Source organism: Columba livia, chromosome 8, assembly GCF_036013475.1.
Source record: "Columba livia isolate bColLiv1 breed racing homer chromosome 8, bColLiv1.pat.W.v2, whole genome shotgun sequence".
Classification (NCBI taxonomy): Eukaryota; Metazoa; Chordata; class Aves; order Columbiformes; family Columbidae; genus Columba; species Columba livia.
In genome coordinates, this window is record NC_088609.1 from 15211169 (window position 1) to 15237367 (window position 26199).

Here is a 26199-nt window from a genome sequence, read left to right on the forward strand (position 1 = left end):
AAGAACTCAAATGAGTAGATAATCTCCTCCTACTCCAAGAAGGCAACAAATTTAGCAGTTAGGAAATCCATCTGCAATGCAAAGTTCAACGAAATGCTGCCTAAAATTTGAGAAACTGACAAATTCCAGGTTGCCAAGAAAAAACTGCATCTGAGAAAACTGTGGGTCTGTTGTTTAACAAGAGGGTGTTTAATAGTACTGACAGCCCACCAAATAGCATGTGTTTATCATGTGGAAGTGAAGTACGTTTTTATACCCTTTGCACAGATGTAGCTCCTTCCTCTCAAAAAGCATCCAGGGTTTGTGTTCATTAATTTACATACCACTTATATACAGGAGATAGAGCAGTACTCTGGAAATAAAGGCAAACCAGGGCACTGGCAGATGTACAAGGCTGTGTTTTCTTGCCAAATACACAGTGCCAGAGTCTGAAGTGAAAGCCCAGTTCCCAATAACCCTGCTCTAGATAACAACCCGAGCTTCCACCCAAACACACCAGCAAGACCGATTTTAGGATTAGTTTCTTCACTTGCTCGGTTTGGCTACCTGAATCCTTGATGGACACTCTGGCCCCTGTGTTTCTGAATAAATCCATGAAGTTCTTCAGTGTCTGCAAATTGGCCCTTGAAAGGGACAGGGAATTCAAAATAATTTAAAAAAATTACTTGATGGGAAAGCAAATAGTTGAATGTGAATAAGCATTCCCTGTACTCCTGCTGTCACTTTGGTAAAGTTGCTATGGCCAGTGCTGTGCTTCTGTTCTGCTTCATTTGCTCAAGTATAAAACTTGGGTCATTTAGTGTAATCCTGATCTCCAGAACAATCTTGTCTCTTTGTTTTGTTGAACAAACCAATATTGTCTTCAGATAAAGGGAGACTAATCCTAAGTGTCAGTGGAAGAATTCACTCACCTTCCCCTACAGGGTGGTTTGCTCAGCCCCTCTGCACATCCCTACTGTCTGGAGCAGCGCAGTCTGATTCCAGGGGAACTCAGATGAATCCTTCCTGGGACATTCCTCAGTAGAGGTGTGAATTCATCACTTATGTATAGCACAGATTTACTGTGCTGTTGTAACTTCGTCAGTTCCTGTTAACAGCAATACACCACTCCATAATTAACACAATCAATACATTGCCCAGTAATTTACATCACCCCCAAGACCTCCAGTGCTCATTTAGTCCACACCAAATCCAAAACATTATTTGTGAAGATCCTGGCACAAGGGAGGTCGGTCATAGCAACTCCTCGTTCCCATGGAAGTTGGCAAATACTAGTGAATTATCAACATATTTCAGTAAAACTTCAGTGCAGTCCTAAATTCATCCTTATTTTTGTGCACTCTCCAAATATTCCTACATAAAGTTAAAAAGAAAAAAAAAAATCACCCAAACCCTATTTTTTCAAGGTCTGTATTATATGTTAAAGGCTATTTTTATATCAACTTCTTCCATCCTACTGACACACTTAGCTGCAAACTAACTTTGTTACCGAGTGCAGCATGAGAAATCCCTCACCAGCACCCAGTACCAAGTCTCCAGCATCACTGACTCTATCACAATCCCTGCCATCCATCATACATAAGGGTGGTTTTTATTTCGTAGGGCATATGCAACACAACCGCAGGTTTTTAGACTTGCTCTCCTGCCTGAGATAAGCCAACTACTCCCAGGTTTCTCATCCATAAACTAGGTAACTACACAAGTCTACCAGCAGTCAGGGCAGGAAGACTAGCGCTTGTGGTCTCACGCCTTTGTCAAGGTCTCAATTCTTTCAGTCTGTACTAACTAATCTTTGATTTGCATACAATCCTTGAAATGTTTCAACCTACGTGCTGCTCTATCTTCCTATTTTCAAATCACGGCCAAGATCTTTGTCAATCTTTACCAACATCTTTAATATGCCAACAGTGCTTAAGTAGCAAGTAAGTTCACCTCTTCACCTTCTCATGGGGCATTTTTATTGTAGCAACACTCCCCAAAACTACTCCTAGTAACTGTGTATTTCCATCACCATGTACAAACACTGAATAAATATGAAGAACAATAGCTTTACCCACAACAGCCTTCATGGGTTACTTTTAATTAAAATCAGTTTAATGATTGATAAGCTCTAGTATATCCAGCAACAAATCATAAGTGGTTGACTGTTTTCAGATACAGTGAAAAAACTGAAGTAATGTAACTACATAAGCTAGCATATTCAGTTAGTTTACTGTTTGTCAATGTAGGAAAAAGTGAGAGTTTAAACACGTAAACTGTCATGACCAAGAGCAAAAATTAAATGAGTATTTGTAGGAATCGGGAAGTTCAACTATGCAGACTTACAGAACCATTGCTTCCAATGCTTACTCTTAATCTCTCATAAAATTACTTTTGACATACTTCCTACATCAGAAAACAATGACCAAGAGTTTTCAGTATGCAATTAGTATTTAGGGGAGGGGGTGTCCCATACATAAGCTCAGTACAGTTGTTACTTTGCCATGTTTTTCACTCGTGCCCCTTACGCAAATGGAAGAACACTGCAAATACCTGTTTCCTGGTATCCTTCATTTGCTCTTTGAGCTTGAAGAGGCAGCAAAAGATAATCCAGTGTGTCTGCACACACATTAATGAAGACATCTCTTATTAACAGAAAAAAAAAAGCATCTGCAGCTGATTTAAGATTAGCCAGAGAGAAAAACAGTTTCATTCAACATTTCATGGAAAATACAAGAGTGAGTATATGGGAGTGTGAAATCCTAAATTTTTAAGCAGATCCTCCCTAGTCCTGCATGTATCTGCCTCGGTCACTGTCAGCAGGGATGTGGTGCTGTGTGAAACAGCCACTGCATCCACCTGCCAAGTGCTGGAGGGAGGAGGAGACAACACACAAGAGGGAGCATTTCCTCTTTTGAACTGTTATTTTATTTTGTAGTAAGATCCACGTAGTATATAAAATATAACAGAAGAAAACTGAACAAAGGCTATAAAATGAGTTCAGATGGCGAACCACTACAGCTCTGCTTTTGTGGTTTTATGCTGATGTCACCAGAAATCATGTACTGCTTGTCTTTTACTTTTACAGTTCTCTAGCGCATGAACCTACATAAGAAGCTGATATGTTCCAATTAAGCCATAGTTATGTGATAGATGTAGAGGAAAAAAAAAAAGGCTTTCCTAAGCCACAGCTGCCCTTGACACAAGTTACGATGATGTCTAACTATACCATATGCACATTACATCAAGAACCTTGAAAGAGCCTCTGAGAAAATGGGTTCACATTAAGTGTTTTAAAGAAAAGTCATAAATACTGCACTGTACCAACAGTACCTCCCAATGTCCTCCTTATGCCTGAGGAGCATTCATGGTTTGAGAAGCTACTACATAGATGACACCAAACCTAGAGGTAGGTTATAGGCAAAGGTAAGTTACAGGCAAAAAAAAAAAGAATCCCTTTAGAGCCAGTCACTGCACAAACCGCCCAGCAGCAGGCAAGGCAAAATGTCAACAACTCGTTCCTCCCACCTTAACCATTGCTCACACGGTGCATTTAATTTCTAGGGTCATAAGAATGACAGTGGATCCTCAGCTGCTAGTAAATGCAGTCATGTCAAGAAAATAGCTTGAAGTTATTCAAGCAAAAAAACCTGTCGCTGTGCAAAACTGGTTCACTAGACTGTTACCAACTAGACCTCCAAATTTAGAACGTGACCTGATGGCAGAGAATGAAAGTGTTTGTTTTCCTTTTGACAGGGGAAATACTCTACATAATCAACAGGAGAACATACTGCTAAGCCTACGTGAAAGGAGTCAAACCAGCTTGTCTCAAAAGGTTCGAGAGACAAGAAAAAAAAAAGCTGAAAAAGGTTTTTTTAAAAAAAAAAAGTGCATCCCCTTTCCAAGACCAAGTTTTCCTTTTTAAAAAGTTACTGTACCAACCAAGCTGCTAAAACAGCTTGTCTTTGGTACCAGCTGGGATCAACATTATATCGGTAATACGTACATTTCAACAGGGATGAGGAACACATCTGCAAGTACAACAGTTAACAGCAAATTAAACCTAAGTTTTAATGGTACGATGCCTTCAGGTCACAAAATGCGGACAAAATTCTAATCTTAATTACCTTTTATGCACTATTTGGTGATAATCAAAAGTAACAATGCTGAAGATTCATTTTATTTCTACGTCCAAAGGAAAAGGGGAAAAGGTTAAATACGTGTTCTCCAATTTGTTGTCCACTATATGTACACCCACACACATACACACACGCACATGCACACACCCCTCAAACTGCACTGACATTTCTTTTTGACCAAAAGAGTAGATCCTGGGAGTAAGTGCAAAATGCAAAATCAACTGACAGAAAATGCTGAACAAACAGCATCATAAAAATACAAAATATTTATATTACTGAACTATTAACAGATGATGTTCTCTGTTTCTTTAAAACTTTGGAACCACATAGCTGATTTCTTAAATCTAGTCCATGCCAGCTTCCAGAACTATTAATGATTTAGTTAGCTTCATTCTTTGATGCTTCATCAAAATTTTCTACGAGATCTGAAAGAGATGGAGATATTTAATACAGTAATGCCCAGCAAGATTACCCTCATAAGTTTAACAAAAATACATATATTACAGGAAAGGTCATGTAGTTCTTACCTATACTTATGTACACCATTTTTATGGGCACATTTCAAAGGGCTTTAGAAAATGGGGTTTGTTTGAACATACACAAAAAACTAGAAATGCAGCTAACATTCTGTGATTCTGTGAACACTCCAGAGAGTGGAAGTTCTAATATGAAGTGATTAAGATGGGATTTTCAGAGGTGCTATACTAGCTGCACTTGCGTCTTGAGCCACCAGTATTCTTTAAAGAATAGCTGAAGTCAGGCACGCACTAACTGTTATACTCCAGATAACAAAATTTAGGAGAGAACTGAATTTTTATGCAAGGTGACAAAGAAATAAACCAGTGCCAGAGCATCAGGAACTCAACCTCTGGGCACACCGGTTTGTTGTTTTAATTAATACGCCATACTCATGGATACAGAAGAAGGTGGTGACTGACAGACAGTTATTGGTTGACAATTTAAGAACTTACAATATTTATGTATTGATAAACTTTCAGACACTGACATAAGCTTTGTTTCTTCTCCTACATTACTAAAAACCCCCACCCTAGACCCTGATTTAAAGATAACCTCATGACTGTCAACCCTGTCATTTGGCAGCCCTAAAACCCTATTTGGACATTTAAAACACTTATTAAACCTCCCTGGAAGTATTTAAACCTATTTTTGCTTAAGAATCAGGCAATTGGCACAAGGTAAACCTTTTTTCAACAGCTGGAATTCAAAGCCACCAATGTTTTAATGCTACCCAGTATATGAAGCCTCACTTAGCAAGTCAGAAGTATAAGCACATCAAGGTCTAGATAATTAAATGCATGAATTGTAATATTTATACATTAAATAGACATTAAGCATGTATGTGCATACCTGGGACATCATCATCTTCTTCATCAATATCTTCAGATTTTGGTGCTTTACTATCCAACACTATAAAAAGAAATTCGGTGCTGAGTTCTCATTACACAAAAGTAGGGAAAAACCACAAGACAAAATAAAATACATAGCACACAGGTGAACAAAATAAAGCCTTTCCCCAATGCCCAATAGTAACAAGCACACAAATGACTGGGCATCAACAGTCATCAGCATGGCCAGAAGGTCTACTTGTGAACATTCTTATACCGCAGTATTAGCACAGCCATTTTCAAATGCTTAAAGGGTATTAAGGCAGAGCTCGAAAAGATCAAATGATACAGGGAAAAAAACCACTCCAGCGTGACTAAATCTTTTAACTGAAGTCATGTGTTTCAATGCAAGAATAATGCAGTACCAAACAGGGACCAACAGATCATATGATTCAATTACCAAGGAGCCACAACTGTTGGAAAAAGTTATTTCCCTAGAGGGTCCTGCATCAAACTTAAGTCTGTTCTAAGTCATGGAACATGCTACATGTAATCTAGTGAAATACAAGAACCTAAAAAAAAAAATATATATATATAAAAAAATAATCACAGCAAGCATCTACTGATACGATGGTTGTATCACAGAAGTATGTTTAAGAGTTTAAGACAATCCATCTTTCCAAATTTTAAAAGGTATTTTACATATCAGTGAAGAAGGAAAAATAAACCCTTTGCTTTCAACTGAACTCCAAACATGAAATATAGGTGAAATTAAAATTATTAGAAGGAATAGTTATTTATGAAAACACTAGAACAGGTACGTAGTGTATTTTCCAGTTCCAAATACAGACAGTTGCAACATGTCCAACTACAAATTCTTTTAATGGCCATAAAAGTCTAAACTGGAACTGTCCCCAGACTCAAATTTCTTAACTGTAAAATTACAGTAAGTTATACTCTGTATATACACACACACCCCATGCTCCTAGAAAATAAAAAAATCATACCAAAAACTTTTTTTTTAAATTTTGAATCAAATACTTGATTTTGAATTAATATTTAAGTGCCTTGGCTTAATTCCAAGTGGAACCAGAGTAGAAGATAAATAACACATTTCTTCCTCTGTATCTACACTAGAAATATGTTTGGTATGAACAAAGAAAATAGAATTGATTCCCTGACAAAAATAACCTGTTGAGTTTTCCAAATGAAAAGATGAACTTGCCTTCCTAAGTATTCAGTCAGACACAGCTGGATACCTGGAATCACAGCATGCCTGACTTACTAAATCTTTTTTTTTTTTTTTTTTTTTTAAAAAATCAAGGCCTGCCTATGTACAATCTTGAATCAACAAAAACGACAAAGTCATCACCCCTGTATTTCCACAACAGTGGCAAATAAATGAAAGCACATATGCCTTTTAAGTCACACATGTTGCTGTTAAGTTTGTGTTACAAGTTTTAATACTTCATGTGTTCTTTAAGTCAGTGGTGAAAGATTCCCAAAAGACCTACCTTGTCTTGGGAATTGTTCAGCTAACTTCCTGAGACTTGTTAAGCTGTCAGCACCAAGCTGGCTTAAGATGCCTGGAAGCATTTCTGTGATCGGTTTAGCCTCTGCATGACCAGTAATTGCAAAAGTGTTTGCAGAGAGGGAAGCTTGAACCTTGGGGTTGTTGAAGTGAATAACTGTCCCATCATCTTTTATCATGTTCACCTGTTTAAATATATTAACAACATTTACCAAAGTGTTGCAGTATCTTGTTGAACAAGCATGATAGGTTATTAATGCAAATTTAGATTTAAATCTTTAAACATTTATAAAACTAGTACTCCTCCTAGAGAATAATATAACCATGATAAAAGTATCTGGAATTAACATCACTTAAACTGGAAGTGAAATACGCATTAATGATAATACGGGTTCAGACATATTATACTATATGAAAAGGTAGAACTTAAGAGCTATGGTTACTTCATAAAAAATACTTATCTAAATAATAAGTAATAAATATGCCAGGATTATACGTTATCATACCATTCATGTATATTTCTAACAAAGGCAAAAAAATATACACAGGTTATTAGATGAGAAAGCATTAACAAGTTAATATCACAAATATCTAGGAAAAAAATCCCAAACCTTCAGCTCTGTGGCCTTTACAAACTAAAAGTTCTAACAGAAAAGCCTTGCCACATCAGTTTAAGACATCAGTGTTCCCAGATAGCTGTGTCACCAATCAGGAAAATGTTTTTGCAGCAGAGCTGGCAAAGGCAGCAGATTCAGAGCTCGGTCTGCCTGCTAGAGCTGCCCAGGGCAAGGACACACACACCACTGGAAGTTCATGTGCCAGCCGCACTAGAACAGGCTTCTACACCTTCCTAATAATCCCATGATGACTCTTCAGTACATCATACAGTGATCCTGCTGTTTTCCTCTTCCCTGATCTTCTGAATCACCAAGAATTTTTTTACAGCCAGTCTAACTGCCTGATTTGCTTCTACTGTCAAAGTTTATACTGGCATATTTGTATAGGGCTCACTTTTATGTTTTTTAACTCAAAAGGAGACAGAGTAGAAAGCTAAAATAATTTTGTCTGAAAAAAGGAAGAACATTCCACCCATCCAACAAAACAGTACCAATAAACTTATACCACAAGACTTTTAAGTACTGCTTTTGGTAGAAGTTGCAAGGAGAAAACAGAAATTTAAGAACTAAAGAAGAGATCTAAAATATACAAACATGTAAGTTATCAATCTTCATACATAAGCAAAGTTAAAAAATGTTTTGAACAGGAAAACTATGTGTATAGCTTTCCTGAAAAACTAAAGTATGTCCTGCCCCTTGCACATGAGGAAAAGGTAAAGGCTTCAGGCAGTCATCCTCTGACTTAAAAGCCTCTTTTAAAAACCACATAGATGAGCTACTGTGTGACTCAACATTACCAGCCTCTCTGAACTACATCTACACAAAGCTTACCAAGGTCAACTTGTGCCCACCTGAATACATTGCTTTGATAGCTAGGCACAGAGCTGCAGTGTGGCACAGGCACATTGTACTGTCTTCCTTCACACGAAGACATTGAAAATCTTAATAACCACGTCTGCATAAAGATCTTATGCTTGTGGGAGGGGGCAGAGGGAATCTAAACCAAACTAGAACTGTGTATTTCTTTGGGTTCATATAGCTCAACATATAAATATCAAGTTTAAGTAAACAGTCAAACTCTATTGTTTCTGTAGCAGAGGTATGAAAACTTACAGGCAAACCAGGCTTCTGCACCGAATCTGTATTTGCCTTTGGAAAAAAGGTATGCACTAAGCAACCTCTGGAAGTACCTTGCAATCCTGCTTAAATTAATTAATCACATATTAAATATTTTGCTTCTTTAACCAAGTGCTACAGTAATATTGAGTTCACGATGAAGGAACACCTCCTTCTCCCACACATAAGCATCACTCTACAGTGTTATGGAAAATGTCAGTGTTTCTGTTCATATATTATACATATAAAATAAGATGTATTCAAGGAATACCTGAAACCTTTGTATTCCTACTTACATTAACACAGAAGCTGGTTCTGTAGAGTCTTTGCTGTGTTTAAGAACTGTCATCTCCTATGACTACCACAAAGAAGTCTGGTAATTTTCATGATGCAAAAGGACCCAATATTGATAATACAGACTTGGAAGCCCTTACTCTAGGTCTTTTTATTATTTTCTTTATATTCTGCACCATACAACCCTTGCTATAGATGTGCCTGGACAGTACATGTGCATTTACTGCTCTTCTCTTCAATATGGGTAATGAAGTTCATGAAATCAAGAATTTAGGAGAAGTTTTGTTTTGTTACGAACACAAGACACACATAAGACCATCAGCTTACAAGCTTCTACAATCCGTCTGGCCAGCAGAACCTTTCTGCTGCTTTCTTTATCTAGGTACATATGCACTCATGTAAATGAAGCAATCACATAACTTTATCAGTAACCAGGTCTAAAAGATGTTGAGGGGAAGAGAAAATGGCTGTTTAAAAAAGAAAAACCATCACCAAAACACCACAGTGAATTTAATCTCAAACAGGAAATGTTTATTTTATCACTATACCTCTTCAATGCCAGCAATGTTATTTACTGCCAGTTTTTTGAGGGAACTCTGAAGTTTTTTGTCATCAGCTGTAGCTGTTCTGTGCACCACCTTCTTCTTTCTGCGAGCTGTTCCCTGGAAAAGAACCACGACAACAGTCAGTTTTTCTCAAAATCGTACAACACTTTAATTTTTGAATGACATATCACACTTTAAGCAACCTCTCTGTAAAAGTGATGAGAAAGCTGTGTAGTCAAAAATGCTTTTCAACTTATTTCTCTTCACCTACAGCTTTAACCATTGATCTCAATTTTAAGGGGTTTTTTAAGTGTAAAAAGACACTGAACAGCAGCAGTATTTTCCCCTTCCCACAAGCGGGATTATAAAAATATTATTTACTATTGAGCAATATAACTAGAATTTCCCCAATAAGTTGTTTTTTTTCCCCCAAGACAAAGCACAAATACATTGATTTGAAAAGGTGACGCATTTCTAAACTGTCCACAGACAGCAATTTTGGCACTCCTATTCTACAAAGTTTTGTACAACCCTGCCTATGGTTAGGAGATGAACACCCACGGTGAACAAACTACAGGGGATTCTTTTGCCATATTAGCTACCTGCTGGCTCAGAGGAAAGAAACAGCTCAGCGTGGTCAGATAAGCCCTGGAGCTGGCACAAAAGAACACCCCAACAGGGAGAAGAGAAAGGCAGAACTGGAACAACCAACAGGTAAGCTTAGCTTGAGTTTTCACAGGTCACAACAAGCCACTGAATTGAAAAGAAAGCTTACACAATGGGAACTACTCATCCAGCAGTTGTGAATGAAAGAAAATTGCATTTCAAGTAGCAGTACTACGATCCAGATCAAACAAAAAGTGTTCTCAGGCCTTAAACATATACATATATTTTCCTCTCTCCCATGAACTAAAGTTTAAGTTTTGAAAAACAAATTTCAGAGATGTTTCTCCTTCAATCTATGAATTACAGGAAATGGTGCATCTCTTATGTTTTTGTTTTGTTTGGTTGTTTTTTTTTACCTTTCCTCCTATTCGGACCTGCGCTTGAAGTTTGGCCAGTTTTTCTTGGTTCATAGTGCTGTGTTTAAAGAAAGAAATAGAAATACATGTTAACTATCAAAACATTAAGAAAAAGTTTTCTACAGTCTGTTTTAAAAGTACTCTTAAAATCAATATGAGTTTTTAAACTTACAGAAGTTTCACCAAAGCAGTGCATCAGAGAAACACACAAAACCAAAGTGCATTGGAGCCACAACACCTAAATAATACAAAGCGGTCGAGCAGCAGTCTGTTTAGCTGAAGTGTCTGTACCACGATGAGGCAAATCAACAGGCCATTCGATTTTGCATCAGTCTGAGGTACAAGCTGTGAATTTCCCAGTAAGATAAGTTTACTGTTGAAACTATTTGACTGAACTCAGACGGGATCCAAATCAGCACGTACAGCACGAATGCACCTTCAGCACAGCCCAGAGACTCATCACTACATTACTTTGAATGCTCTTCCAAATAATGAATCTCATACTTTTAACTACTAAGCCAGGTCCGAACCCACTGAATTCCATGTTTTGACAGACCTATATGAATCTCTTGCCACTTTATCTACTGTGAAAACTAGGAAGTTAGTCAAGTGGCTTCTCCAACAGGCCAGGTGGGACCTTCAAAGACTGGAAGAGCTGAAAATCTACAAGAGGTGATAAAAACACCTCAAGCCTTCCAGCACAAGGCCGGCATTTCCCAGTCCTGCCCCAAGACGACATCAGCGATGCCCTGAATTAAAGAGAAATCCCCTCTGGGTTTGCATTGTGTCGGGGAAGCGACAGGGAGGGGAACATGGGGCGAGCACGGCCGAGACGGTGAGCACCCGGCCCCGGGCTCCGCCGCGAAAAGGGACCGAGGCCGGCAGAGCCCTCGCTGCCCATCCCGAAGCACGGGGAGCGGGAGGGGTTGGAAGCCCCGTCCCTCGGGAGCCAGGGCAACCCCGCCCGGACGGGACACCGCGGCCGCAGAAGAGAGCCGGGGACCGCCCCAGCCAGCGCTGCCTCACACCGCACCGCGTACCTCCGCGCGGCCCCGCTCCCCCGGCCTCTCCTCGGGGAACGGCCGGGGCCCGCGGCCCCGCCACGGCCCAGCGCGGCGAACGGCGATAGGACGGCGCCGAGCTGCCGCAACGCCCTGCTCGCGCCGGGAGGCGGCAGGTGTAGGGGTGGCCGTGCCGACAGAGCGGCACTGGCCGAGCGGTACCGGGGAGCGGCTCACCTGAGTCCGACGGAGCCCCCGCAGCCCAACACGCGGTAAGAACAAGATGGCGGCCGAGGAAGGAAAGAGAGGCGCACAGAGAAAGGAAGCTTCGCGCCACGTGACGGCACCAACCCGCCCGCGGATTGGCGGCGCCGCGGAGTTACATTTGCATAGCGGCAGGGGGCGGGGCCGCAGAGAGGCGCGGCGCGGCGCGCGGTGCCTCCTGGGAGTTGTAGTCTGGGGGACACGCAGGGCCTGGCGGCCCGTGACCCAAACCCGGGACGCGGCGGCTCCAAACGCGCCACCCGCGCTGGTCAGCGCGCTCTGCCCTTGGCGAACCCCCCCTTCATACACGGGTGCTCGCGGTCGGTTTTGCCTCCCTAAGCAGCTGGTCAGCTCTCGAGAGTAGCAGGACAAAAGGGTTTTTTTGGAAGGAGAAAATAAATCCGGGAGCCACCGCTCGCCGCCTGCTCCCGCCCGGGTGACCCTGGAATTCTTTTCAGAGGGGAAAACTGGGTTCTGGGGGCCTAAAATGACTGAGGTCTCTTGCCCCAGAGGCCTCGGCTACCTGCGCGGAACCGAGCTCCTCTGACCGAGACGGAGGTGGCTGAGCGCCCCCAGAGAGCCGGGGGGAGCAAGTCCCCCACCAAGCCCCCGTTCCCCGCCTCCCCTCGCACCCCCGAGCCGCGAGGTGAGGGGCCGCACCGCCCACATCCGCCGCACATCACTTCCTGGGCTTTAAAAGAAAAAATAAAATAAATAAATCAGCTAGGCAGGTCCGGTGCGGCCTGTGAGGTTCAGGGAGCACCCCGGGGCGCCGCTGCTGCCCGCGCCCGCACCATGAAGGCTCAGCCCGCAGCAGCCGCCGTCCTCTGCCTGTGCCTGGTGCTGGCGGCCTCGGCAGCCTCCGCCGCGGGAGGGCTCGGAAAGGGTCAGGCAAACGTTTCCTTCGGGCTTTCCTCTCAACTTCTGCCATTCCCATGAATGAGTGCGCGGGCGCCGGGCCGGTTTCCCGCAGCGGGCGGCGGGGAGGGGGTCGGGAGGAGGCCGGGCCGGCCTGACGCTGCAGCCGCGGTTTGGGGGGAGACCGCTGGCTTGGGGCTTTAAAACGAGAGGGTCTTCAAGCGATGGTTCTGTTCCGCCTAGCCCCCGAGGAGTTTCCCTTTTGAGGGTTCCCGTTCTCACGTGTGGGAGGCCCGAGGTGGGTGCGCAGTCCCTCGGTGTCCCCCGCCCCGCCCGGTGCTGCGGGGCCCGGTCAGCCCTGCCCGGCCTCCGCCGGCCCCTCTGCGGCTCCTGGCAGGCGATGAATGGCTCTTCCCTCCTGCCCGCGGGTCCGCTTTTCTTTCCTGACCTCACCCGGGTTCTCGTTGTGTAATTACCGTGTTTAAACCTGGTTCAGCCAGGGTGCACCAGGCCCCTGAGCTTCCCCCCAGGTGGTGGCTTTAGTTTGTTCTCAGGGATCAACCTCCTCTTCAGGGCTGGTAGTAGCACAGTGTGATCAGAGCAGCAAAGCTTTGTGGTGTGGATCCAAGCCATCCCCCTCTCGTTTTACAGTTAATTCCTCAGATGACTTCCATTCAAAAAAAACACTACGTAATTTGTCGCACCATGCTTTTAAAAACATGCTGAAGCTCACCACAAAGTGGGTTTTAGTTTAAAAAAGAAAAGCTTTCCAAAAGCAGTCCCTAGTTAGAACAATAGAAGGTCTTCCCTGGTTTAACGTGTTGGCCTTTGAAATAGCTGACATGTCAATATTCTGAGTAAACATGACTTGTGCTAATCCAACTGGTTTTTGCTCCGCTACGTTCAGCTGGTACAAATGTAACCTTGTGCCTGAAGCTGCCTCTGCGGCTTCTCCATGTGTGTCATTGGACATGGACAAGGCATCCCCACCTTACTGCTAGCATAACTAAATATTTGATGTGTTGCATCATATACATTCACAGTTGTTCATACCAATAGAGAAGACAGAGTAATAAAAATATTGTGCCAACTGTTCCAGCCTCCCGGATGCTGAACTAGGATGCCACAAGTTTCTGCTGACCCTGTGTTTGTCTTTCTCCAGCTTCTTTGCCGTAGTAGTGTACTGGATACAAGGTCCACTTTCTCCTGTGTCAGCACTGGGTAGCGTGTGGCTCCTGACCCCTGTGTAGCTCCCAAAATCTGTCCCGCTCAGCACCCTGGGCACTGAGTGCTGCTGACTAATCCAAACCTTCAGCCATGGGACAAGTGAGGCTGATGGTCGGTTATCCAGCACAGCCCTGTGTTACTGGAGGGGTGAGGCCTCTGAGGAGCCCGTCCAGGACAGTTCCCCTGCCAACAATTCCTGGATCTCCTCCATCTCAGCTTTCTGTGTGGCTTTCAGCCATGGGAGATAGTGCTGGTTTGGCTACAGGGTCAAAAACCCAGCAGCCTGTGTTTTGGGGTTATTAAATATCCGCTTGCTCACTCTTAACTGACATAAGAAGACTTATCAGGCTACGGGATAAAATATTTCCTGGATTGTTCAGTCACTGTAACATTCAGAAAACTGTGTAATGGTGTCCTTTCTTACTCTTTGATGGTGTTATGATCAGCAGTAATACTTAGCAGAATAGTTCTAAAGCAATTATATGTTGGCCTAGGAATTTTTAAGTTTTCACTTTAGTTCACATTCAGTGGGATTTAGGAAGCCAAATGCTGACGTTTAAGTTGACACTAATCAGTTAATAAATGTTCACAAGTTGAAAAAGAAAGGGGAATAGTCAGAAGGCTCTTCAATTTTAATCTGTATTTGGGGGATTTTGGTGTCATTTGCATATATATAGAAATATTAATGACTGTGGTATGTTTTTGTTAATTAATTTCAGTGGGATTCCTCATAAGACTATGTAGGTTGTTAAGTATTTGCGGAAGTCTTTCCAGAATTTGGATTATAGTTTGCTTTAAAAAAAAAGAATACGAAACGAGTTGAAAATGTTCTTAATGGTTGGACTGCCTTCACATTAGTTGATATGTTAAATTTTGCAGCATTTATAAACCTCCTCTTGGCAGGTTTTGGAGATCATATTCATTGGAGAACACTAGAAGATGGGAAGAAAGAGGCAGCAGCCAGGTATGTTATCAAGTTTTAAATACAGAAAAATGTCTTTCAAAGCTTTTCACAAAGGTTCTGTATCAATCCTAAATCTAACCACAGAAAATAGTAATTATTATAAAACATGAAGGTAGTTTAGGAAAGTGTTCAGATCACTATGGCTTATTATTGTATTGTACTGTATTGCTATTGTTAACTTTGCTGAGGCATGACCTAGTTTTAAACACTGCAATCTGGTTAAGTGATTGCAATTCTGACATGTCCTGGGAGAAGAAAATTTTTTTGGTATTTATGATAGTGAAGAAACATACAGATCTCAACCCCATAACAGGTGTTGGAGTCGTATTCGATCCTCTTGAACTTGGCAGTGCTAATAGCTTCCGTAAAATTCAGTGTGCCCATATAGATGAGGCCTTAATGTGGCATGAGAGAGCTATTTTGTTCTGCAGAGAAAAGTCTGAACATTTCAAACAGTAGAGAACTTATAAGTTAAGTGGAACCTTTTCTGGGTTAAGCTTTAACTCTAAAAAGAACACTGTCTCGTGAAAAGGTAAAAAAAAGACATTTTGACACATTTTTTCTCAGAATTTCTTATATTTCTTGTTAAAATGTGAGAAGGAAAATTGTATGCTTATAAATTCTGCTAGTATTTTAAAATTTGTAACCTAAATCTGACAATGCTGACATTCGCAGAATTTCATTCTCCCTTCTGGGTTTGCTGTTAAATTGAATTTGCCCTCAAGCGGATCCATCTGGCAAGTTCTACACTGTAGTGCAGACACCAAATTGACCCAAGTTCAAAAGTTCTACAAGTGCTTATAATTAGGTGTTTTAGTATTTATTTGATATACCTGTCAAAAAACCCCAATTCCACTATTTGCAGGAATAACATTGCCATTACCCTGCAATGAAGCAGAGGAAGCTTTAAAATGAGACAGGAGTGAAAGAGGGAGGGTGAGCCCTCGGGTTGAGGCAGGATGAGCATTTCTGCTATAACACACGCTCTCCTTTTGGTGCCAAAACCACAGACCTGCTCAGTGATTGGAGTCCTGCAGCATTTTGAGTGTGAGTTGAAGGATTGGGAGAAACAAAACCGACCAACCAAGAAAAGGCAGGCAGACCTAAAAAGCAGATTTTCTGTTCTAAGTGTGAGCTTAGGTCAGGAGATTAAAAGTTACACGAATTGTCTGTTGTGCAGCAAGTGAGGTGCATCAGAGCCAGGTCTAGGAAGCTTCAATTTTGTAAACAGTGCAATGTGGAGGTGATGCTTGCAAAAGCTGTTTTTTTGGTTCCCTGTGGGAAAGGGCGGGGATCCGGCATTCGTACAGTTACTGGGTGTCTGGTTCTCAGGGGTAACCGCAGTACCATCACGTTTTTAAGCAGGAGGGTGTCCCTGTGGCCCTGTGCCGGGGGTTTCCCGTAGCACGGGGCCGCCCGAGGCGGTTGCCGTGGGGACGCGCGGGGACGGCTGCGGTGAACCCGGGCGGGAGCGTGGGCTGGAGGCCGCTCCCTGGGGCTCTCCCGCGGCTGCCGGCGGCTCGGCGGGGCCTCCGGCCGCGGTTGCCCGGGCGACCGGGGGCGGGGTGCGGGTGACCCGAGCGGAAGCAGCCGCCGTCGCCGTCCGGGTCAGAATGGCGGCGGGGCGGGCGCGGGGGGAGGATGCCGCTGGTGGTGCTGTGCGGGCCGCCGGGCAGCGGCAAGAGCCGCCGGGCCGCGGAGCTGCGGGCGGCGCTGGGCGGGCCGGAGCGGCAGGCGCACGTCGTGGCCGAGACGGAGGGCGGTCGGGCCGCGCTGCGGGCCGAGGTGGAGCGGCTGCTGAGCCGGCGGGACGTGGTGATCGTGGACGCGGGTAACGAGCTGCGGAGCATCCGGTACGAGCTGTACTGCGCGGCGCGGCAGGCGGGCACGGCGCGCTGCCTCCTGCACTGCGCGGGCGGCCCCGGCGGCCCCGAACAGCCGCCTTTCGAGGCCCCCGACCCGCGCAACCGCTGGGACCGGCCGCTCTTCACGGTGCACGGCGAGGAGCCGCTGCCGCTGGCCGACATCCGCGCCGCCCTATTCGAGAGCGCCCCGCCACCGCCGCACCGCGCCACCCGCGCCCAGCCCCTGCAGTCCTGCGGCTTCCTGCACCACCTCGACCGCGCCACCCAGGACGTCGTGGCCGCCGTCATGGCCGCCCAGCGCAGCGGGGCGCAGCCCGGGGAGGTGGTTCGCGTCCCCGGCGCCGCCGAAGGGCTGCTGCTGAGCCGGCCCGTGAGCATGGCCGAGCTGAGCCGGCTGCGCAGGCAGTTCATCAGCTACACCAAGATGCAGCCCAGCGATGAAAACTTGCCTCAGCTGGCCAGCATGTTCCTGCAGTACCTAAGCCGCAGCATCCAGTGAGCCCTGTCACCTGTGTCACGCGCAGTGGTGGCCGTGGGCCTGTCCCGAAGTACTTGCAACAGTAAGAACAGGCCATCTGGCCGCAGACCCCAAGGAACTTGGGTCCCACCCATCGCTTCTTGGATCCTGCAGCAACAGCAGCACTGGGAAGATGGATGTTGTGTCCCTGCAGCCGCTGAGCAAGCTCTATCGCTAAAAGGATCTGTGGACATGCTGTTCCTCCTCCCCGGCTCTCTCCTCGCTTGCGACTTTTGAAAAGGAGAGCTGCTGTTGCATCCCCAAGCAAGTGAAGTCTCCCGTGGAGACCTAAACCCCAGTAATCACATACTGACTGAACACGAGCCCAAAAAGCAGTGACCATAGGGAAAAGTTTTCCCTTCTGCATTGCTATATGTATGTCTTGAATAAGAAAGTGGTTTTTCCAAGGCTGTCTCCAAATAATGTCAAACTGCAGAGGACACTTGAGGTCCAGAGCTTAAACAGGCTGTATTTTTTTAGGGTGTGACTGTTGAAAAATATTCTGCTGGACCCAAGAGGTGGATTTGCAAACTGCACAACAGAACGGTGCTGGCTTAGCAAACTCACATTGCTCTGTTTCAGGTTTAACAATAAAATGTGTGCCTTAAGTGGAGTAAAGTCTTAATTTACTGCAGGACTGTTTTATTGAAATAACTTTCTATGTCTTTTCTCTACAAGATCATAATTAAACACCTTTTAAAAACAATAGTTGTTTCACAATGAGTGCTGTCATAGGAAGAATGAGCTAAAAATCAGTGCCTGTATGACTTGTGATGGGTAACTTGGTTTTGCACTTAGTTTCAACTACTTTCAGTCTTTGCTGTACCACATATACAGCTTATATAAACTTTTCACTTTCTGGTGGATGCTTCATCCCCCATTTTAATAAATTGCGGCTTTTGATTTTATTTGTATGTGTAATTCTACCTTGGAGGAAATGGGAAAGTGCAGCAGGGTTATTTCAGTTACAGTGGCTCTTTATCTGACATACAGGCTGCTGGGTGGGCTTGTACATTGCAGAACTTAGAAATTACTACAGAAATGTTTTGATGTACATAAGTTTACTTTTCCAGTCCAAGTAAAGAGAATAAAGGTGAGGAAGTACATTCAGTATCTAAAAATTCTGTGAGTTTTCACTGGTTAGGAGTTGGTGTTTCAGGACTGCAAGCACTTCCATTTAAAATCTGCTTTGAAAATATCAACTTAAAAAAATAAAAAAGTATGTTGTAGTGCTCACTAACAGATTATTGAACTCTTCTAACATGAAGCACTGATCGTTGATGGTGAGAACAATGTGTATTTTCCAGACTTAAATCAGTCTCTTCTCAAAGAGGCAAAATCACATTGGCTTGTATGGAAACAATATAAACAGAACAATGAACCACACAGATTTTTATCATCAGGGAGAGGATGGTAATGTAATACAAGCTTTACCAGGGCTATGTGTATTCTTGCTCATTACTGCAAGCAGAGTCCTCTGTAAAGAAGATGATGATGATGTACTGGTTAACTTTGAATGGCAGACTTCTGCTTGAACTGCCCTAAATGTTAATTGCTTCCTCTCCATCCCTTCTGGTTCTGAAGGCCATAACTGAATGCTGCTAAGTAGAGATTTCCTTTCATACTATCTGCAGCTCAAGAGAAACTTGTACTTCAGTTCTGCTAGTAATTTAGTTGCTATTGTGTGCAAAGGTGTTTGTAACTTTGCTGTTTGTGAGAAGTTCCCTTTATTTTAACCCTAAAATGATGACAGAGTTTACAGTAGCAGAAAGCTTAAAGTTTGCTTGGCATATCCTGAAAGAAGTGTCCATAGTATGTTCTTTGTGTGTCTCTCTTGATTTCTTCTTTCCCTTCACCTAGTATTTGACTGTTCTTGCTGTTCTGGAAGCTTTGTCATTATTACTGGCTTTGCTTGGATGCTCTTCTATAGCTTAAATGGTTTACTGATAAGAGAAAAGGGATGAGATACCCAGTTCTTGTTCTTAGTCTTTCTCAGTTTATTGCCCTGGTCAGCTTTCACCAGTTCAGCTATTAGATAGTAGAAACAATAACAGTGTTGGTAAGGAATTCCATATGCAGAAATGTGGAGGCAAGTGTTGTACTACCTGGACGTGCTCAACAGCAACAAAAATCACCTGTAGTTGTATCATTTTTTTGGTTAGAAAGGTAAAATTGATGTAAAATAGTCAATTCACTTTGTAGAAGTCTTGTCTGTTAAAATGTACCTGTAATAGAATTTGGTTTAGAGGCTCAACTATAAGCTTTCTTTGACAATATATATATTTTTTTTTTTTTAAGTGGTTTGCCTCTTATGGTTATTATCCACAAGTCTTGGTGTGGAGCTTGCAAAGGTAAGTGTATTTGATACTAGAGCTCACTGAAATTTCAAATGAAATCTTGTATACAAATCATGTAACCACGAGAAACATAAACTTTGCATTCAACATGTAGCTAACAGTATTTGTATTTCATTTAGAGCTGTGTAATATCACACCACTTCAGCTGTTAGTACTGCCAACAGCCAGCTGTGCCTAAATGCCCACAAACTAACAGCTGTAACACTGCACTTTTGTAGCGGCTGCAATTTCTCCTGTTGTAAAAAATGGAACAGAATGAATGATCTTCGAGAATTAAGTGTAAACTGCTGTTACGGTTTAAGGCAAGGTGGCAATAAACCGTGGCAGACGCTCCCTGTTATCCCCTTTACCTGCCGCCGCCCCTTCCTTTAGATTGGAAAGACGGTAAGAAAGATAAGGAGAAAGGAAGAGAGACTTAGACTTCAAGTTGGAGAGTTTTAAAGGGTTTTACTAATGCTGCTAATGAATAGAGAATGTATATACAAAATATACAAAACCAATCTCAAATGCTCGATGTGGGGTTGGCGTCACCCAGCAGCAGAGCTGGCTGTGCAGAGCTGGCTGTGCGGAGCTGGCTGTGCGGAGCTGGCTGTGCGGAGCTGGCGGCTCCAGCAGCTGCAGCTCAGGCCCCCGGAAGTCATGGACAGAACCCTGTAGCAGGGATGCGGGGCCTGAGGCCTGTAGATCACAGGCAGACAGACAGGGTCCTCTCCAGACGCCGGCCATGGTCAAAGAGAGCGTGACCCTCATGATCACCCTCTTATATAGTGGGTATGACGATTATGGGATGGAATACTTCTGTTGGTCAGTTCTAGGCAGCTGTTCCATCCACCCGTCCTCAAACACGCCCCTCTCACAACAGAATGTGGGAAAACTTATCAGTCTTTCTTAGCTAGCATAGTAATAAATCTAAATATGAGCTTCTTCAGCATTCTGTTGGCCTCTTATCAGCACCGAGTACAGCATCCTAGGAAAAATATGCAGGCTAAAACTTAGAAAAGTACAGCCACCTAGAAGAACTTAGCTGAAAGAAAAATCACTAAAAGAGAACCGGTCTTGTTTTTAACAAAACCAGGACAACTGACTTGCTTTCAGCTGGCTGTTTTTCAAAGGTGATGCTTTGTCGCTTTCAGTATCACAAACAAATAAGCTGAGCTTAAGGGATGAGCTGGTTGAGTGAGCATAGTGGTTCACAGTGAGCTTTTTGCTTCTGTTTAGTTGATTTGAATGTGACCACATACGACTGTTGGCCAAGCTTCATCATGTGTCTGTTCAGCAAGGTTTTCTTCAGTTACCTACTGTTCTAAGCCTGGCTTGAACAGCTTGATACATATATTCCATTTACGCGCTGCTTATTTAAAAGTACCAGCTGTCCAGAGAGAGGAATGGAGCTGAGATTTTGATGCTGACCTGAAAACCTGAAATTTTTTCCACTGTCTTTGCCTATGTCTTCCTTTTTATTTATTTTTCCTCTTCCTTAATTAGCTTTAAAGCCGAAGTTTGCTGAATCCAAGGAGATCTCTGAACTTGCCCATAATTTTGTTATGGTCAACCTTGAGGTAGGCTGCCCTCTGATTCATATCCTGGTTACTGCCTAGTAGGCAAATTAAGCATTTGGAATCCAACTTAACTGGTTGCATCCTGTTTTGTCTGCATCCTAAATCCTGGACTCCTGAATAGGTATTCAGGATTGATTGATATAGCTGATTGTTTTGAAAAGAATTTTCTTCAGTCTGGTTATTTTAATTGTGTTTCTAAACCTGGGTCTGTGCCATTGTCTCTCTAACAAGTTGTACCGTAGCTGCAATAAAAGAGTTTATATTAATGCTCTCACGATATAACATTCCTACACCAAAGTGGATCATTTACTGCAAAATGACAGAACAGAAAAAATATTTTCACAAATTATGCTTGTTTAGGTAAAAATAACTTTCCTGTGAGAGCAGAAGATACTGCAGTTGCCTAGCTTCAGGGTAAATGGAATCTGAAGGCAATAACTTCTTTCTTTAAAATGCGTGCTGTCTTTTGTTAGATACCTTGCTAATACATTCCGCCTCCTGTCTTGCTTTGGTAGGATGATGAAGAGCCAAAGGATGAAGCCTTTAGCCCTGATGGAGGTTACATTCCCAGAATCCTTTTCATGGGTAAGGCATCCACAGCTCTTGCACCCACTCACAGGACTGTGTCCTTATTGCTACCACCTAAATTTCCTGTTTGATTTCTTGTTTCATAGACCCCAGTGGAAAAGTCCACCCAGAAATCATAAATGAGAAAGGAAACCCCAGCTACAAGTATTTCTATACCAATGCTGATCAAGGTATGTGCAGAGAAGTTTGAAGTGCATTTTTAGTGAGATGAAACTCTGGGAGTGTCCTGAGTGAAGGACACATTTTCCACTTTTGAATGAAGAAAAACAATACTTTAGACCAAGGGTATCAAACTAATTTTCACTGGGGGCCACATCAGCCTCGCGGTTGCCTTCAAAGGGCTGAGTGTAATTTTAGGACTGTATGTAGAAGTAGTTACATTGATACAGTCCTAAAATTACATTCAGCCCTTTGAAGGCAACCGCGAGGCTGATGTGGCCCCCGGTGAAAATGATTTTGACATCCCTGATTTAGAGCATAAGTGGGAGCTGTTAGATACAATGTGAGTTATTGTCATGTGCCTTGAGAGGAACCGTGTTCAGAATCACAACTCACGTTAATACCTACTATAATGTCTATAGGATCTAAACTCTATCTCCAGTTGTGGCAAGGAAAATCATGCAATTCTCATGATTCAGCTACAGATAGTTGGGAAAAGGGCACAGGACTGTTGTTTTGTTTTTCCACATGTTAATTTGTAGTTCTAAATTCTGTGACTGTGTTACTTTCAAAACCATTACCAGTACACCTTGATGTTTTCATCTTGAGATTAATAGTTGCTGTCTCTCTGTTTTTATCTTTCAGTTGTCCAAGGGATGAAGGAGGCCCAGGAGAAGCTAACAGGTGATGCTTTCAAACAAAAACACCTGGGAGATGAACTATAATGAATACACTGAATGATGCTTTTCCATCACTTCAAAACTCTAAAAGGAAATGATTAAACAGACCAAGAATGTAGATGCACCGGAGGGACATAATTCTCTTGTCAACAATGTTAGGTTTAACCCTGTTTGGGGTTCACACACATGCATCAATTACAGTGTTATCTCCTCCTCTGCCTGGCAGTTTGTGCTGTGATGGTTATTTGCAACTAGGTAATGTGCAAACACCACTAATATTTGGTGTTAAAAGGGAGGTGTGTAGGGCAAAACATTATTTGAGGACAAACAGTGTGATTGGAATAACTAGGAGTAGCCAACATTTTGACGCTTAATCAGGGTTGGGTCCCTCTTTTCTCACTGGTATTATGTGATCCCATCATTTTTACTGGGGATTCCTATGAGTGGGGCATGTTCCTGGGCCAGGTGTTTTCTAGACATCCCAAACCGTGAACTCTGACACTAAGCCAAGTATTATGGAATAAATTTAATGAATGTTCAAATAGCATGTGAAATTATTAGCTCTGCAAACATATTTTTGTGTAAAACTGCGTGTGATTCATCTTTATTTGCCTTTGGGCAGAAATTTAACTTTTTCCTTGTGCACTCACCTTTTGATTGTTTTACCAAGTGAGGGTGGGTTATTTTGAAGCTTTATGGGGGTTCCCCTTTTATTCTTTGAATGTTTTCTGGCGAATGCCTTGCCATCACATTGTACTGTATTTTTGTACCAGGGTGAAAATTAAACCTTTTTAAACATAAGAATGCAGATGGTGTTTTGTGGTAAAGGGCACAGCTTTCCATTCTTAAGGATGGGGGAATATATTTTTGTTTATGTTGCAGTGGTTATTAATGTTGAATGTCACAGCTGAAGAAAGTTTCTCCTTACAATTAAAAAACAACAGTTGCTTTTCATGTAATTATAATTCAGCCATTCTTATACTACCTATACTGTTGAGGGCAGGGTAATACCTAGAGTTTATCTACTGGAGCTGAAAGGAAAAATAGAGAAGAAAAAATATGACCTCTTGTTCTGCAGCCCAGGATGCTGGTGGCCGCCTTTGCCACGAGGGCACATCGCTGGGTTGTGGTCAACCTGTTCTCCACCTGAACTCTCTCGTCCTCCTCTGCAAAGCTGCTGTCAGTCCGCAGCCTGTCCTGGTGCACAGGTTATTCCTCCCCAGGTGAAGGACTTCACGTTTCCCTTTCTTGAACTTCCCAACACCCCTTTCTGTCCATTTCTCCATCCTGTTGAGGTCCTTCTGAATGGCAGCACACCTGTCTGGTTAATCAACTACTTTCCCCAGTTTTGTATCACCTGCTAGTTTGCTGAGAGCAGGGCTCTGTCCCTTCATCCAGGTCATTAATGAAGATGTGAAATATTGACGCCAAGAATACTCCACTAATGATGGGTCTCCGCCCAGCAGTTTGTCTGCGTTCAGTCCACCTCACCGCCTGTTTATTTAGATTGTACTTCATCACTTTGTCTGTGATGATGCTGTGGGAGACAGTGTCAAAAGCCTTTCTGAAGCAAGTATAAACAACACCTACTGCTCTCCCCTCATCCACCAAAATAGTCATCTAAAGGAAAAAGTCCTGTTCAAAAGGCACTTGCCATAATTTCCCATATGAACATCATTTTCTACAGATAATTTTTGAAGAGCTGTCTGAAGACATTAGTTGTGGAAAGTTGTTATATACAATAAAACCTAACTTGTCTACTGAGTCAATTTTTACTGTTCAGTAGCATTATGAATTTTACGTTCCAGACCAGTCTGCCTTTAAGGGATTTTAGACACCGAAACTCAATTGGGCACTAAAAGACAGGGACTCAGTGGAAATAATGAGATTATTGCACATTACAATTATCCCGCTCAGTTACTAGAAGTTATTCTACAGGTTTTATTCCCTGCTTCTGTTGCAAATTGTCTAATAAATTAACCATGAAATTGAAGTAGGAAACTACTTTCTGGTTGTATCAGCCTTCAAAGTAAATAATTCTGTGCAAGCCCTGAAAACGGATTTGTGGTTGACAATATTGTCTTTTTTCCCCCAGCTCTGTTGGTTGACCTAATAAAAATAGGTCCCGTGTGATGCTCCTTATTTGATTTATAGCTTCAAATTGACATGACTGTAAAAAATAATTGCTGCGTCTTTTTTACTTGCCACCAGGGGGAGGACTCTGCTCATTCATCTGGGCTATGATTCAACAAATAATAATTTTTAAAAAACCCCAAACAATCTGTGATGCAAAATAGCAGGGTGCACCTCTGTGATTTTCCAGGCATGTTTTTGCAGCATCTCTGCCCTTGTCTCTGCAGTGCAACTGCAGCCTGTGAGATGGACATCGTTTGTACCAAAGCCTTGCTTTGCAAAATGCTCAGATGTCAGAAGCAACATAGCCTCAAAGTAATTTTTAAAAAGTTCTCCACCTAGAGAGATTTCCTTTCAGTGGCAGATGCAGGAAATGTGCTTCATCCTTTACATTTAAGACCATTCTGATTCAAAATCATTCTCTTTCACCTCTTCTCTGATGCATCAACCCTCCTTCACACTTTCTGCCTTGCAGACTTGCTACTTTCAAAGGAAAAAATAAATCCATAATGTTTTTCCTTTGTTATTTGGCTGCCTCCATTCTCTCGAATCCTTTCTACCCTCTGTATATACAGACTTGATGAGCTGGTACATCTTCCCCACCCTCCCTTCTGGTTGCTCTTTCCTAGACCATGCTTTTGTCCTCTCTAGCAAGGTGGAGCTGGGCAGTTGTGGGCCCACTTGGTGATCAGCTGGGGTCTCAGCGGAACACAATGTATGTGCTGCAACAGCTCCATTGCTGGGAGCAGCTGGTTAACAAGTGTAAAACCTGTTTCGTGTCTCTGGACTGCAGGGTGAACTTGCTTTTGGTCTGTTACCCAAGTATTTTTCTGCTTGTTAGTTTTAGACCTGTACATTTTACTTCCAGATTCTTTACACCTTTCTGCTTTTTAATCTAGATCAAGTGATAATGCTGACTGGCATTTTCTTCTGCACAGAGGGATACATCTTCAACCTTCCATCCAACAGTTTCTTTATGTACATTGTGTAACTTTATGCATGCAATCAACTCCACAGGGTTTAGGGGAGCTGCTTACAGGTCAGTGTTTGTTGTAGTTGCGTTTCAAGCTAATAATACACTGTAGAAACTCAATAGCCCACAGTAACCAAGGTCTTGGATTAGTTTTCCTGTATCAGCTTTGTTTGGTGTGCTGTCCATCTGGATGTGATTTGCAGTAAACCTGCATACTTATATAACTTCTTTAGATACATTCCAGAAATCCCCTTGGGTTCTTACCTTCTATTCCTTTTATGGTGGTCATAAAACCCAAACACACTTCAAAATTCTTAGTATAGACCCAGGGAGCTGCCAGGCCAAATCAATCTAATGTAAACAAGCATGCTGTCAGCTCCCTTTCTCCCAGAAACAACCCACAGAGGAAAACAAAACCAAAACCAAAGTTAATGAAGGAGTGAGTGGGTTGCAGCTGGCCATCTG

The 26199-nt window shown here is 42.9% G+C and overlaps 3 protein-coding genes across 3 annotated transcripts; 2 read left to right on the top strand and 1 right to left on the bottom strand.

Annotated features, from left to right (window-relative positions):
* Positions 1 to 2048: 2048 nt before the first annotated feature.
* On the bottom strand, positions 2049 to 11965 carry BTF3L4 (basic transcription factor 3 like 4). Its single transcript, XM_005498861.3, has 6 exons — positions 11828 to 11965; positions 10590 to 10647; positions 9571 to 9684; positions 6979 to 7180; positions 5487 to 5546; positions 2049 to 4543 (listed from the first exon to the last, which is right to left on the bottom strand). Exons 2-6 carry the CDS (start codon positions 10641 to 10643, stop codon positions 4497 to 4499), a joined length of 477 nt encoding a protein of 158 aa, XP_005498918.1. The 5' UTR covers positions 10644 to 10647; positions 11828 to 11965; the 3' UTR covers positions 2049 to 4496.
* Positions 11966 to 12516: 551 nt separating this feature from the next.
* TXNDC12 (thioredoxin domain containing 12) lies at positions 12517 to 23432 on the top strand. The gene is made up of 7 exons (XM_065071077.1): positions 12517 to 12740; positions 14843 to 14903; positions 19584 to 19636; positions 21128 to 21201; positions 21717 to 21786; positions 21876 to 21959; positions 22594 to 23432. The coding sequence occupies exons 1-7, from the start codon at positions 12650 to 12652 to the stop codon at positions 22671 to 22673; spliced, it is 513 nt and encodes a 170-aa protein (XP_064927149.1). The 5' UTR covers positions 12517 to 12649; the 3' UTR covers positions 22674 to 23432.
* On the top strand, positions 16449 to 18406 carry KTI12 (KTI12 chromatin associated homolog). Its single transcript, XM_065071073.1, has one exon. The coding sequence runs from the start codon at positions 16545 to 16547 to the stop codon at positions 17265 to 17267; it is 723 nt and encodes a 240-aa protein (XP_064927145.1). The 5' UTR covers positions 16449 to 16544; the 3' UTR covers positions 17268 to 18406.
* Positions 23433 to 26199: the final 2767 nt, after the last annotated feature.

Excerpts from the sequence above, each read along its gene's own strand:
- BTF3L4 (XM_005498861.3), bottom strand. The coding sequence starts at position 10,643 with ATGAACCAAGAAAAACTGGCCAAACTTCAAGCGCAGGTCCGAATAGGA. Across the intron at positions 9,685-10,589 it reads AGGTCCGAATAGGAGGAAAG|GGAACAGCTCGCAGAAAGAA; the intron begins GTAAAAAAAAAC and ends GTTCTTTTCCAG. Across the intron at positions 5,547-6,978 it reads TGAACAATTCCCAAGACAAG|TGTTGGATAGTAAAGCACCA; the intron begins GTAGGTCTTTTG and ends TTCTTTTTATAG.
- TXNDC12 (XM_065071077.1), top strand. The coding sequence starts at position 12,650 with ATGAAGGCTCAGCCCGCAGCAGCCGCCGTCCTCTGCCTGTGCCTGGTG. Across the intron at positions 21,787-21,875 it reads TCCCAGAATCCTTTTCATGG|ACCCCAGTGGAAAAGTCCAC; the intron begins GTAAGGCATCCA and ends CTTGTTTCATAG. Across the intron at positions 21,960-22,593 it reads CTATACCAATGCTGATCAAG|TTGTCCAAGGGATGAAGGAG; the intron begins GTATGTGCAGAG and ends TTTATCTTTCAG.
- KTI12 (XM_065071073.1), top strand. The coding sequence starts at position 16,545 with ATGCCGCTGGTGGTGCTGTGCGGGCCGCCGGGCAGCGGCAAGAGCCGC.